General features: G+C 41.0%; 1 protein-coding gene across 1 annotated transcript; it reads right to left on the bottom strand.

Moving 5' to 3' along the window:
* Positions 1–2,141: 2,141 nt before the first annotated feature.
* On the bottom strand, positions 2,142–8,986 carry ywhag2 (3-monooxygenase/tryptophan 5-monooxygenase activation protein, gamma polypeptide 2). Its single transcript, XM_049575729.1, has 2 exons — positions 8,718–8,986; positions 2,142–5,496 (listed from the first exon to the last, which is right to left on the bottom strand). Exons 1-2 carry the CDS (start codon positions 8,802–8,804, stop codon positions 4,840–4,842), a joined length of 744 nt encoding a protein of 247 aa, XP_049431686.1. The 5' UTR covers positions 8,805–8,986; the 3' UTR covers positions 2,142–4,839.
* Between the last annotated feature and the right edge of the window lie 4,919 nt (positions 8,987–13,905).

Genomic DNA, 13,905 nt, shown 5'->3' with positions numbered 1-13,905 from the left:
ATCTCACCCTCCATTTTACCATCACTCATGAACAACACTCCAAGATACTTGAACTCCTTTACTTAGAGCAGTAACTCTCTCTCAACCCTGAGGGAGCAATCCACCATTTTCCAGCAGAGAACCATTTCCTCAGACTTGGAGGTGCTGACTCTCATCCCGACCGCTTCACATTTGGCTGCAAACCACCTTAGTGCATGCTGGAGGTCACGGTGTGATGAAGCCAACAGAACCACATCATCTGCAAAAAGCAGAGATGCAATTCTGATGACAGAACAAAGCTAGCTGTTTCCCACTGCTTCCAGTCTTTATGCTAAGCTAACTGGCTACTAGCTGTAGGTGTTTATTTACCAGACCGACTTGAGAGTGGTATTGATATTCTTAGCCAGAAAGCAAAAGCATATTACCCAAAAAATGGTTGAACTATTTCTTTAAATCCAGTAGTTACATACTCGCCAGCTGCTATCCTGCACCTGTCCCAAAAAGAGGAAGAGGATGTGTACAAAACTATTTTTCTACAAACTTGAAAGAGCTCATGAAATTCAGAGAGGACAGAATTAACTTCCCTGTTTCATCTTCAAGATACACCATGGCTTCCACAGTTTATTTTTAATCATCACATCACCTGATTCTTTTATATCATCAGGATTGTTTTCATAAGATGCTGCTGAGGGTGGCGTCACGTCCACCGATGCTAACGAGGAATTCGATTCAGTGATTTAAAGGGCATTCGCCTTTGTGAGACATAATTATGACTCGATGATCTCTTGTGCGTTGTCATCCCAGCCTCCCCTCTGGGAAATAATACTTCATGTGATGAAAGTGATCAGACAGAGCAGTGACTGTATATGTGGAAGTGAAACATGCCTGAGTAATTTTCTGCTTTGAATGTATCCTGTAGATGTTACCTTTAAAATATAATCTTCTCCACGGATGTAGATACATCAGCTAAATGAACTGGTTTGGGTAGATATGTATTTTTAATGTAAACAGCATGAATTATACATTAGTTTATGAGGGCGATGTATTTAGTTTTGCTTCAGTTTGACAAAATTTGTTATTAAACATGCTAAATTGAATCTGTAGCTGCTGGAGATTGAATTAGATGTGCAGCAGTAGGCCCCAGTGTGTTTTAGGATGTGTAATGTGACCAGCATTTCCCAATAATGATGACACCAACGTCCCTGAAAGTGTAGCAGTGCATTAAAATACAGGCCGGAAGATAGGTTGGTGCTGAATCCTAATGCCTCCTGTGTGCTTTGAGCTTTCATTTTTTTTTACAGGATGCAATAGGTGTCTGAGCAGTGCAGCAAGGAGCCGGGCTAATAGTGGGATACTTATTATAGCCCTAGCAACAGAGAGAGGATTGGTGGCTGCGGAGAGTGAGCCTGTCAGCGATTGGCTGGCAAGGAGGACCTTTCAAAGCACAGAATTTCATCTCATGAAAGGTTCAGTGCAGCAAGCTGCAGCAAGAGGCTGCAGTCTGAGGGTGGGCGATCCAGCAGCTTGCCACTTTGGCTTATCAATCAGAGTGACTCCCAGTTTGAAACACACAGATATGTACTCAGATAAACTCGAGCTTCAGGTGCAAAAATACGACTTGCATGTGAATCTAAAAGCCTGTGCTAAGCAGATTCTCCTTCCGTTGTCCATCATGAGATGCAGGATTTTATTTTATTGCTTCGTTCCTCTGCTCCGATCATAAAACCTGCTGTCTTTTGAAGCAATGCTCTTTGATGTATGCCCTAATTTAGTTAATGATTAGCGAGGCGACTTTAAAAAGAGCCTCATTTAAGACATACTGTAGTTGTTGTGTGAGCTGGCCGTGTCTCTGCACTGCAGCTAATACAGACTCCATCTCATATGTTCACCCACCAACACATGCAATGGTGCAGGCATGCGCGGCACACATTCAGATATGGATGCACGCGCACACACGTGCACACACGTGCACACACGCACACGTGTTATGTGACCCACAAAGGGTTATGTGAGGTCATATTGACTTCCTGCATCAATGTTCAGACTGTAAAACGCTGCAAATCTGTTGAATGAAGTCACGGAATGAAAAGAGATGAGCTGTGGTGTTTGTGGCATGACTGTAAATGGCTATGTCACAAAGAGAAATGAAAATATAGAATAAATACCGATAAACAAATAACTTTAATGGGCAACAGATGGCAACCAAAAAGTTCCTCAGAGCATACAGTTTGTATCCCTATCGCCCTCTCTTGCTAATTTCCAGCAGGTCAGCTCATCTTTCATCTAATATGTGATTAAAATCTATTTCTCTTCTGCTCGTTTCTTGTCTTTGTATGTTTTCATGTCACAGCAGAAACAAGGATAAACATCCAAAATAATAAAAACTTAAAAATAAAATTACAAACCACAGAAAAAAAAAATTATTAAAAAGGAACACAATGCATGTATTCTTGGCAATGAGTGAAAGTCTCCTGACATGGTTTTTCAAAACTATTCAAACAATAAAGTGAGCGAAAAATTCCACTTTTTTTGAACACACAAATCGTAAAAATTGAAATAAAAGATTTGACTCTGTCCTAATATTCATAAACCGTGTGAGCTGTTGTGCAGATTGGCATCAGGATTTCATGCTATTTGTCTGGTGAGCCTTCAAGACCATCAGCTTTATACTACGTTAAAAATAAATCCAAGCAGCTGTGACATACAGTGTGAGCGCACGGTGGCTGACTCATGATGGTGACATAATTGGCATACATGAACAATGTGTGACCGACCTTAAGGCTTTTGGTTTCTCTCTTAAGCCATCACATCTGAGATAAAAAATAAAGTCCCCCCGAATAACTGCCATCTATTAGGAAAAATAAAGTCCCGATAAACTGCCATCTGTATGAATATATTAATGTAATAATCTATAATAGTAGCAGCATTATGAACATAAATCTGTTCAGCAGCTTTCTGTGCTCTTGAGCAGCTTCCTGGTGTCTAAAGTTTGTTCTGAAGACGTTCATTATCACATTTGCTCATCGATAACCAATTCTGTTGAATTGCCTATGCTTTCCCTGTGACTATTTGTGCATTCGTGTTGAATATTCATATCTATGTGCTGTACAGAGAGCAGACACATGTAAAAGTGAGGAAAATATTACATCTTGCACACATGCTTGCAGGAACTTAAAATACTGGCAGATAAATCCTTTCTTTTTTTCTGCAACTTGCACATGAGGCATATTAAATAATGATACAGGCACAAAAAGAAAGCACATACTGTACTCAGGGCACAAAACAAAGCGTTCAGACATCGCTATCTATGAAATGGTTTTTCCATAGAAACAAAATTTTCTCATGGGTGACGATACAACAATACACTAGACCACCACGGAAATGGTGCATGTATAATTTAGTCATATTCTTTTTTATTATCATAGCTATTATTTCGGTTCTTGTGCAACTGCTACATAATGACTCACATTCAAGATATTTTGTCACTCAGGAACAGCTAAAAGGTATAAAAACAAACAAACAAAAGAAATGTATACTGTCAGAAATAAAATATGGTCCATGTTTGTGAATTCATAACAGAAACATTGAGCCTGAAAACTTCACCATTATTAAAACTGGATAGCATGACAGAAAAAAGTACTTAAATACTGTTCAAAGAACAAAATATATCATAATCATACTTTAATGTGACAAACACCAGCTGGTAAGATTAAGTGATCACTGGTGAGTTTTTATCATCCTTTTTTTTTTTTTCTCTCAGTAACAAATTAAATACACATATTGCATGTCACTATAGCAACGCCCATTACAGGTCAATTTTTACGATCACCATTTTGGTATAGCAAATCAAAAAACCATAACAAAACAAAAATAAATTAGAAATTAGAAATCAACATCAGACAAAGCCTGTTTTTCTCAATCCGATGAATACTTAACACCCACAGTATAAGTTAATAAAGTCAAGCTACTGTATATAAATACATCACCAGCATGCACAATATTGAATAATCGATATTATTGTTGTCATCATCTTACACTGAAGAAACAGTATAGTAGGCAAGTGCATTTAATAAAACAAACACAGAAGTAAACCACAAACTCTGAAGCTGCTTTTATGTTTTTTTTTCCTTTTTTGTATTTTTTTTTGTGTGTTTTATCATTAAGTCTCTGCCTTTAGTAATCTTCACCTCCAAAAGAATCTATGGTTCCAGTGACGTAACAGACTAATCTGTATTAACGAGGGGAATTGGTTTTTACTATCAGGTCCTCATTGTCACTCCTGTCTAATTTATCTTTTATTATTTTTTATTTTTTTTATTTGGTGGGGTGGGGGGGTTTAATCGGTTTAAAACGTTCTCTTTTCTCATTGCTTATCTGAGTTTAACATCAATGTCTTTCAGGGCCCTTTCTCATATATAGACTTACTACTGGAACCAATGCAAACTAGTTTTGTGAGGCATTCCCATTCAAGCATTTTCTCTCTCAAGTTACTCAAATGTATCTCTATCACGCAAAAACCTATCTAAGCAGCTTATCTTGACAGAACAAGATCAGTTCCTATGCCAGTGTGAGGCTGCCATTTCAATCCAACAACAACCACTTCAGGCTGATTGACTGACATATCAGTGGTTTTGGCAAATGTCAAAGAGAAAATCAAGAAGACGGAGGCCCCTTTCAACTGTATATATATTTCTATATATATTTAAACTAAGATTTAACCTCCACTCTCACCTCTCTTTTGATTCTTTTCTTTTAACACATGGAAAAATAAAGAACTGCTGCTGCGGTAGTATCATCGGCAAAAGCGGCTGCCAAAGTCCACCGGCCCTTCATATATTTTTTTCGAAGTGTGGTTTCTCTTTAATTGTTGCCCTCCCCTCCCTCGTCATCCTGCTGGTCACTTGTCCACAGTGTCAAGTTGTCTCGGAGCAGCTGCATGATGAGAGTGGAGTCTTTGTAGGAGTCCTCGTTGAGGGTGTCGAGCTCGGCGATGGCGTCGTCGAAGGCGGTCTTGGCCAGATGACAGGCCTGCTCCGGGGCGTTCTGGATCTCGTAGTAAAACACAGAGTAGTTGAGAGCTAAGCCCAGGCGGATGGGGTGGGTGGGCTGCATGTGCTCCTTGCTGATCTCGTGGGCCTCGTTGTAGGCCTTCTCCGACGACTCCACCACAGTGGCCCTCTTCTCCCCCGTGGCCACCTCGGCCAGATACCGGTAGTAGTCGCCCTTCATCTTCAGGTAGAACACTTTGCTCTCGTGCTGCGTCTCGCTGCAGTTCTTGATCAGGAAGTTGTCCAGGAGGTTGAGCACATCCTGACACACTGCCTCCAGCTCCTTCTCAATCTTCTCCCTGTAGGCTCTCACCATCTCAATCTTCTTCTCATTGCCGTCGGCTGAGGTCTTCTGCTCAATGCTGGAGATCACCCTCCAGGAGGAGCGGCGGGCTCCGACCACGTTCTTGTAGGCCACAGACAGGAGGTTCCTCTCCTCGTTGGACAGGGCTTCATTCAGCTCTGTTACCTGGAAGACAGAGACAATGGACTGTTTAATCACCAGCCTCAAAACACAAGCCCTGATACGTAATACAAAGAGGAAAACAAGAACATTTAATCCAAGAAAATCAAATTTTGGCAACATTTTTGCAAATTAGATGATTTTGATACTGGGGGGCGCCACTGTGCTACGGGGGTTAACACACAGAAAACAAACTACAATGTTCCTGGATCAAGGTTGTCCAAAGACCTTTATTCCCTGTATTCCTGTCTCTCTTTTCTTTGTTTCCGTTCATTTCTTTACTACTCTCTGTATACTTAAAAACAAGAAATGTGGAAGTTGCTTTGAGCTTTGAGCATTTTACAAACCAAACAGTTAATCAAGAAATCAAGAAAAAGATTGACAAATTCACTGACGATGAAAACAATCAGCTGCAGCCCTAATGATTAAAAAACACTTTTTTCTATGTGAAAGACTTCAGACTAACAGTACAGTTCACAGCACAGACTGTGAACAATATTACACTTGCCAGTCCATTCATTTAGCACACCAGTAGCTCCAGTTGCCACGTGGACAGCTACTGCTAGTTAGTAAGACACAATATTTAAGAAAGTCGGTGGCAGTGTGAGGGGGTGGGGGTTGGGGTGGGGGGTTGGGACAGGAACGGAGGGCTGGAGATGGCTAAAATGTTCCCACGAGCACTCCAGGGCAGCTGCACTGTAAGTGAAAACCATCACTGCACAGGCGGTTCACGTGTCCCAGTGACCTTCTCTCCGGCTCAAACTGACCTTTTTACCTGTCTAAAACACCACGCCGTGACATCACTCTGGGCTCGGCTGTTAAATTTAGATTTTGACGGATCAGTTTGATAGTTGGGTAGCTTTTCAATAGACTATGTTGCTATAAAAAGGTCATATTACTCAGGGTTTTTTGATTGGAAAGGTAACCTTGTGTTGGCCTCTGTCAGATCAACAACTACATATGGGCTAAAATATTTATTTATAGATGTATGGCTATATGTTAATATTTGTGAGATAGTTTCATAAAACATTACACCTGCTTTTTTATCTGAATAGCTCCTTCTTGACATGCTAACATTTCTCATCTCTCAGTTTTGACATTTTCCGCTCAGGCAGAGGAGCACAAAGATGGTGCAGGATCGCCAACGTCACACACTCACATGAAGAGCAGGGCTCAAGCTATAGAGATGGAGGGGCCTACTGTAACCCTATGCATGCAAATGACAAGTGGAAGTCATGATTTCTGTTGAGCAAATGACTCATCTGTTTTTTTTTTTGAAGGGAAACAAATGGGTCATCACTCTAAATATAATGCACTGATGTTCGGGAAGCAAACCGTAGTGTCAGTTGGATTACAGTTGTGCTGATATATATTATAAATTAGCTGAGAAGGCATCCGACTGACACAAATATCATAATTTCAAGGCTTTCACTGACATGAATCATAATCTGTAACAAATACCAAGATCCTCATTTACAGCTAAAAAGCCTGACGTAAATGTAGAGCAGTCAATAAATGAATTAGCTGATCAACAGAAAATGAATCTGCAACTAATTTCACAATCGGCCATTCGTTTTGAATATTTTTTAAGGCAAAAACAGCAAAAATTCACTCGTTTCAGCTTCAAGAATGTGAATATTTTCTGTTTTTCAATGATAGAAAACTAAATATCTTTTGGTTTTGGACAGTTGGTTAGACAAATCAAGACATTTTAGGACATTACTAACTATTGGCGTGTTTTGCTATTTCCTGAAATTCCTCAGGCTGAACGATTAATCAATTAAACGTAAAACATTTCCAGAAAAATTGACGCGGAAAAGCTGCATAAAAGGCTGTTACGTTGAGAATAAACTGTCAATACTTCCCATGTCATTTCTGGCTGCAATGGCAAGGGATTCCCTTTGATTAGAGAGTGAGAGTACACACCCCGGCAAAAGGGCCTAGTTTGGACCGCACTGACATGGCAGATTGTGTAAAGGGAAAGGAATCCCTCCCTGCACACACACATCATCCCACCTCCTGCAACCAGAAACCCCCGATGACAAACGATCCACAGGGGCTCACTCCATCTCTCCTGAGGAACATCTGACAAAATGTCCCTCCTTTAAAGTGTGATTTTAATCTATATGTGAGCTCATGCAGGCTCCCTGCTAAGACTCCCAGGATGCTATTGGTTCCAGTATGAGCTGGTGTGACACAGCAGTTTTTTTTTAACCCACTGGTGAATCCACTTCCCAGATTTTCTTTAGAGGGTGAAAAAAAAGAAAAGCAGACAAAAGGCTCTGTCCTCAGTAGGGGCCAATAAGAGCTGAGAGAGATCCTGTGAGGTAGGTCATCCTCTTTGCATGAAATATTACACCACTTCATCAGGGTCATTAACCCAAAATGACTTCAAAATGCTGCAGGAGGAATCTGACACAAACACAGCACGTACACATGTATGAGGAATAAACTGAGAGGAGAAAACAAAGCCCACAATCAAATCTGAGCATATTGACTCACTGCAATATGACAAAGAATATTCTAGAGAGATTCTGCTGCCTCCTACGTTTGTTTGGAGGAAAGAGCAGCTCTTTTTGGAGCTTTTCTATAATGCAATCATGCTCAAAAAAATGCCTCTAAGCCTTGGCTACTAGTCTGGCAAATAAACTGATTTTGATAATGCATATTATTTTAATTAATGTGACAAAGAGAGGAGGAGGAAGAGGAGGAGGAGGAAGAGGGGGCAGCAGCAGCAGTTGATAGGCTTTTTTTCCCGAGCAACCTCACATGGCTCCCAGCAGCAGAAGCTTTTATAAATTAGGCATAATGGAGGGAGGGGAGGTGGGGTGGTAAAAGTGGGAGAAACAGCAAATGCAATAGTGCAGAGCCATTATATGATACGAGCCTCTTATTAACCGAGAGATCAAGCTCAGGCCTGGGTGCATTTCATTGTAATATCCCTTCATTGAACGGCAGGCCGACAGAAAGGCACCGCCCAAGGAGCAGACGATTTGGACTCGACTCAGAAAAAAGGCTCTGAGCTGTCGATCAATTGACGACAAGACAATAAAGATATTAAATATAATGTTTTTTATCAGAATTGTAGCGCAGTAATATCGAGCCAGCAGTGTAACCCACAGATTTACAGCCAACACAGTCGAGATTGCGGGACGCGCCTTTACGCACAGAGAGCAACACATTATTCATACAAGTCATAAATATTATCTGTTTTTTGATGGACTTACCGATTTCATAGCAGCTGCCATATCATCATATCTCTCAGCCTGTTCAGCCAGCCTGGCTTTCTGCACCAGCTGCTCGCGATCAACCATTTTTTAAATGATATTTGGTTGCTTAGTCGAGCTGCTCTACTGGAGTTTTTGGGGATGAAATGACTGATATTTTAAATCGCAATGCAGTGAAATCCTACGCGAACCTAATGCTGCAGCTGTTCCCTGCTGTCTGTCTGTGCTCCGTGCAGACGGGACACCCTCTCCTCTCTCCCTCCCTCACCCCTCCTCCCTGCCTCCCTCCCTCCTCACACACTCTCCCTCGGCTGCGTCATCACTCAGAAAGGTGGGTGTCTGTGCCAATGATGTAACACTCCATACATGGGGAACCAGAGGCATATAGGGATGGATGGATGGGAGCAGCTGGGCTAGAGGCCTTGTGGGAAATGGAGTCCTCTATGGCTGTATGCTGGAGCCAGAGGCCTGCACAAACTGATATAGGGTGGGGTGTGACACTGCATCTCTCTGTGGGGGCTGCTGGTGGGACAGAGAGTTGCCTTTTAATCCCAACCTGCATGTGGCTAATTGGGCTTCAGGGCAGGTTCTGACAGAATATTCTGTGAGCTGCTCAGCCCATATCAAGATGACTGAGTCCTATATTGCACAAAGTCATTGTTTCACATAGTCTAAAGCCCACATACTTAAATGGTGCAGTCTGGTCCGAATCTGGTCCAAACCATGAACCAAATGAACCACAAAACTGAACTTGTATCATGTCAAGATACCAGCATAATAAAATCAAATGAGACAGAACTGAGCAAGGTTATCAGCATTTAAAACTAGAATACGGAAAACAAAAAAAGTGCATATTAACCTGGCCATCTCACCAGCCGAGTTTAAGGACTTGGTTGTGCAAAAACTTATCCCATTAGCCTATGTTTTGTGTACATACTAGTAGAAGAACTTCTTCATGTTTCTTGCTTAATCCAGCCTTCCTGGACCAGTGACACCTTGGACCTCTACAGTTCCAAAGTCTATGGAGTTCAGAAACAAGTCCTAAGTTTTCCATTTCAAGTCCTGAACAAGTCATTATGTTCCAGCGCAGACACCATAAGAAAATATAGGAACTGTATATGTCTTCAAACCATGGACACACAACTTTTGTATGTTTCATACATATCAACGTGTCTGTAGTGACATAGTATATGAGCTGATTTTGTCATTTGGCGTTGCAGTGGATGGTTGATGGTGTGACACCTAGGACAGACAACTGCAAACCACTGGTCAAGACCAAAAAACAACAAAACCAGTTGTTTTTAATGAGTTGTGTTTCTGCGTTTTAAAGTAGATAGCACTGGCTGCAGTATATGGCATTAGGTTGAAACACTGCCAGTAACAACATAAGACAAAGATGCTGGAAAGTTCCTATAGGCTGGCCAGGAGGGGTGGTGGATGGTTCCAACAACCTGTGGACTTTCACCCAGGAGCATGGTGTTCGTTTCCCAAATGCCAAACCAAGATGTTTTTTTTGTTGCCTAAACCCAGCCATGTGCTTTTGTTGACATCCCAGCTTGGTAGATGCAGAATGATACCTTGTGCATAATATGTAAACGTGAAAGGCCACTGACAAAGCTGTGATATGAGATCAGAATGTGTTGGTGTGGCTGGATCAATGTTATGTCATGACAGGGCCTTTATTCACCAGGCTCCACCCACAGTACCCAAAGAAACCAGTAGAGGGCTTCGCCTGAGCTAATAGAAGTAAGATTATAATGTAACCTTTGTTTTTAACCAAGACATCACTGCATTTCTAGCCAGGACTGTGCCCCCAAAACTGGGTATTTTAAAGGCAAAACATGATTTTTTCCAAACCATAACCAAGTGGTTTTGGGGCCTAAACAAAACTACACATAAACCACAGTGTTGTTAAAATGTAAAGACTTGTTATGTTTCAATACTGTATATCTACTACATGATGACACACAAATATTTGTGGTATTAAGAAACATACGATGGCAACATGTACTCTAGTGACTGGAGTGTATGTTCCCTTCAAAGTATTACTGTGACATGATGTACTCAGACCTTCCCTCATCTGAACTGTGGTGGCTGGACAGTCAGAGGACAATGTATAAAGAGATTTAAGTATGAAAATCAACCTGAATCAGACTACGTTTTTACTGTACATGCTTGAAACACGACCACAGACTCTCACAGACTCCTGAGCTCCTCACGGTCCAGGAGAGTGAACCTCTGTGACCCTTGGACCAGCAAGGTCAGACGCCTGATGGTCCTGGACTGGTCATAAAAACAGAGTTAGTTTCAAGCAAACAGGCACACACATAAAGTTTTATGAGGAGTCCTCAAGAGTCTAAATGTTAAGAAGCTGCTTCTTTGTGGACTCACTGCCATGGTGACGGGTAGAGGCTCTAATGGTGACACATTCAGGAATCTTTGGGATTCAGAATTTGGGGAATGGTTAAATGATGCTCAGCAAAGAGTAGTTGTTTATCATTCCTTGAGGACTTTTAGCATCTCTTCCTGGTCAGTATGTCTGAGCCTGGTAGGCCTGTTCAGTAATCCATCCAGGAGAGCACAGTTTGACAAAAAGGCTGGATTTATTTTAAGGACCAGATGATTGTTGACTATAAGCATAATGTCACACATATTCTGAAACGTCATATCCTGGATAGACCTTGTCCTGTAATCTTAGACTTTGAATTTGTATGTATTTTTTCTGATCATGACATCATCATTTTTGCAGAACAGCGCACAGGGCGTCCCTGAGCTGTAATCGGATATCACAGCACTTCCTGCCTTCAAGGCCAAGCATAAGTGAGTAATGCAAAGGGCAGACTCTGCTGGTGAGGTTGGATTTGTGCAGCTATTGTTTTTAACAGAGAGCAGACTGTGTTCATCAGAGGCAGCAGTTTTATATCACAGCAGCTTTAATTTAAGTCACTGCAATGTGTCACAGTACATGTAAGTCATTTCACCCTGGTTTAGGTGTGGACTCATTACCAAACTAGCAAAATCAGCTACTTAAATCAGATGGAGCATCTATCTACAGCTCCCTCTTCTGGCCAAATATGGGAATGAAAGTGTCTGAGGATGAGGCGTAATGCTCAGCAGTGAGTCTGAAAGTAAAATACAATTTGTAGCTGTTATTGTGAAGTAGCTTCTGGAACCACAGGACTATCCTCTGAAATGTGCAAGTATAAACCTGTTTTAACTCAGATCAGCTGTTAAAAAAGGCACAGTCACCCAGTACAACCAGTCAGTGTCAGGGGATCAATCAAACAATACAGTACAACTTTATTTATTCCTGTCAGGACAATTGAATGCAGCGGTCCACCACCGACAAAAACGGGTACAAACACAACAGACAGGAGAAAGAAAGTCTACAAATAATAGGTAGTAAATGCATCAAATGCCTATAAAAACGGAAATATCTTTTAAAAAAGACAATCTAAATGATACAGTACAAAGATAAGATATTTGATGTTCAAACTGATAAACTTTATTGTTTTCATAAATATACATTAATTTTGAATTTGATGCCGGCAACAGGTTTCAGTAAAGTTTGGACAGTGGCATGTTTACCACTGTGTGACATCACCTTTCCTTTTAACATCACCCAGGAAGTGTTTGGAAACTGAGGACACTCATTTGTTTTCAACATTATCATTCTTGCTCATATATGACTTCAGTTGCTCAACAGTCCGGGGTCTCTGTTGTTGCTTATTGTGCTTCATAATTTTTTCACACGTTTAATGGTAGACAGGTCAGGACTGCAGGCAGGACAGTCTAGTACCTACGAAGCCATGCTGTTGTAACACGAGCAGAATGTGTGTCATCGTCTTGCTGGAATGAGCAGCGACATCCCCGAAAAAGGCATCGTCTGGATATCAGCATATGTTGCTCCAAAACCTGTCATGGTGCCTTTCAGCATTCATAGTGCCTTCACTGATGTGAGATTTACCCATGATGCCATGAGCACTAACACAGCCCTATACCTTCACAGATTTAGCCTGGAGGACATGAAATCAATTTGAAATGTGGACTTGTCACACCACAGCACGCTTTTCCACTTTGTGTCAGCTCATCTCATATGAGCTCGTTTTCAGAGAAGTCGGCGATGTTTCAGGATGTTGTTGATATGTAGCTTTCGCTTTACACGGTTGAGTCTGTACTTGCATTTGTAGATGCAGCAACAGACAGTGGGTTTCTTTGCAGTGCTTCTGAGCTCATACAGTAATATCCTTTATACAATCATGTTGGTTTTCAATGTAGTGCCTCTTGAGGGGTCAAAGGTCACAGGCCTTTTAATTATGTTTTTCAGCCTTGCCTCTTATGTGCAGAGATTTCAGAACATTGTCTGAATCTTTTGCTGATATTATGAATTGTAGATTGTAGGTGAAATTCCAAAACTTCTTATGACTGTTCTTTGTTTTTCATAGACTGTTGGACTGTTTGTGCAGTTTTCTACAAAGTGATAAACCTCACGCCGTCCGTCCTTGTGAATGACTGAGTCTTTTGAGGATGCCCCTTTCATACCCATACATGGTCTGGTTTACTTGTGGAATGTTCCAAACAGGGTTTCTCTGAGATTTCCACAACTTTCCCAGTCTTCTGTTGCCGCTGTCACAACGTGTTGCTGGCATCAGATTCAGAATGAGTATGCATTTTACAAAAAACAATTAAGTTTATCAGTGTGAACATTAAATATCTTGTCTCTGTACTGTATTCTACTGAATATGGGTCAAAACAGATTTGCAAATCATTGTATTTTGTTTTTAATTTACATTTTAAACAGCGTCCCAACTTTTTCTGGAATTGGGGTTGTTCATTTGTATGCCATACTGTTTATAATATTTATTGTTACATTTTAATATATGTGCATGTTCTCTGTTTTATTTCCTTATTGTAGTAACCACACACACCCATCATACACCTCAAATATGGATATTCTGACAAGAGAAAATAAATGAGTGGCATGTCAGTTGGTGTTTGAACTGGATTTATTATTGCTCATCATCATCCTGTTCTTACCGGACAACCTGTGGAGAGTGACCATCCATAAAGCTAGCACCAAAGGGTTCATTCATACATCATCACTGAGGTCACATGCTTGGTATTCAGTAAACCAACACCTCTTTTATAGGGGTTGTAAAAGAAAAGTTTCATCTTACATTTTATAAAA

Source organism: Epinephelus fuscoguttatus, linkage group LG5 (assembly GCF_011397635.1).
Source record: "Epinephelus fuscoguttatus linkage group LG5, E.fuscoguttatus.final_Chr_v1".
NCBI classification, from domain to species: domain Eukaryota; kingdom Metazoa; phylum Chordata; class Actinopteri; order Perciformes; family Serranidae; genus Epinephelus; species Epinephelus fuscoguttatus.
The sequence above is the reverse complement of the archived record's forward strand: the minus strand, read 5'-3'. Positions and strand labels throughout refer to the sequence as shown.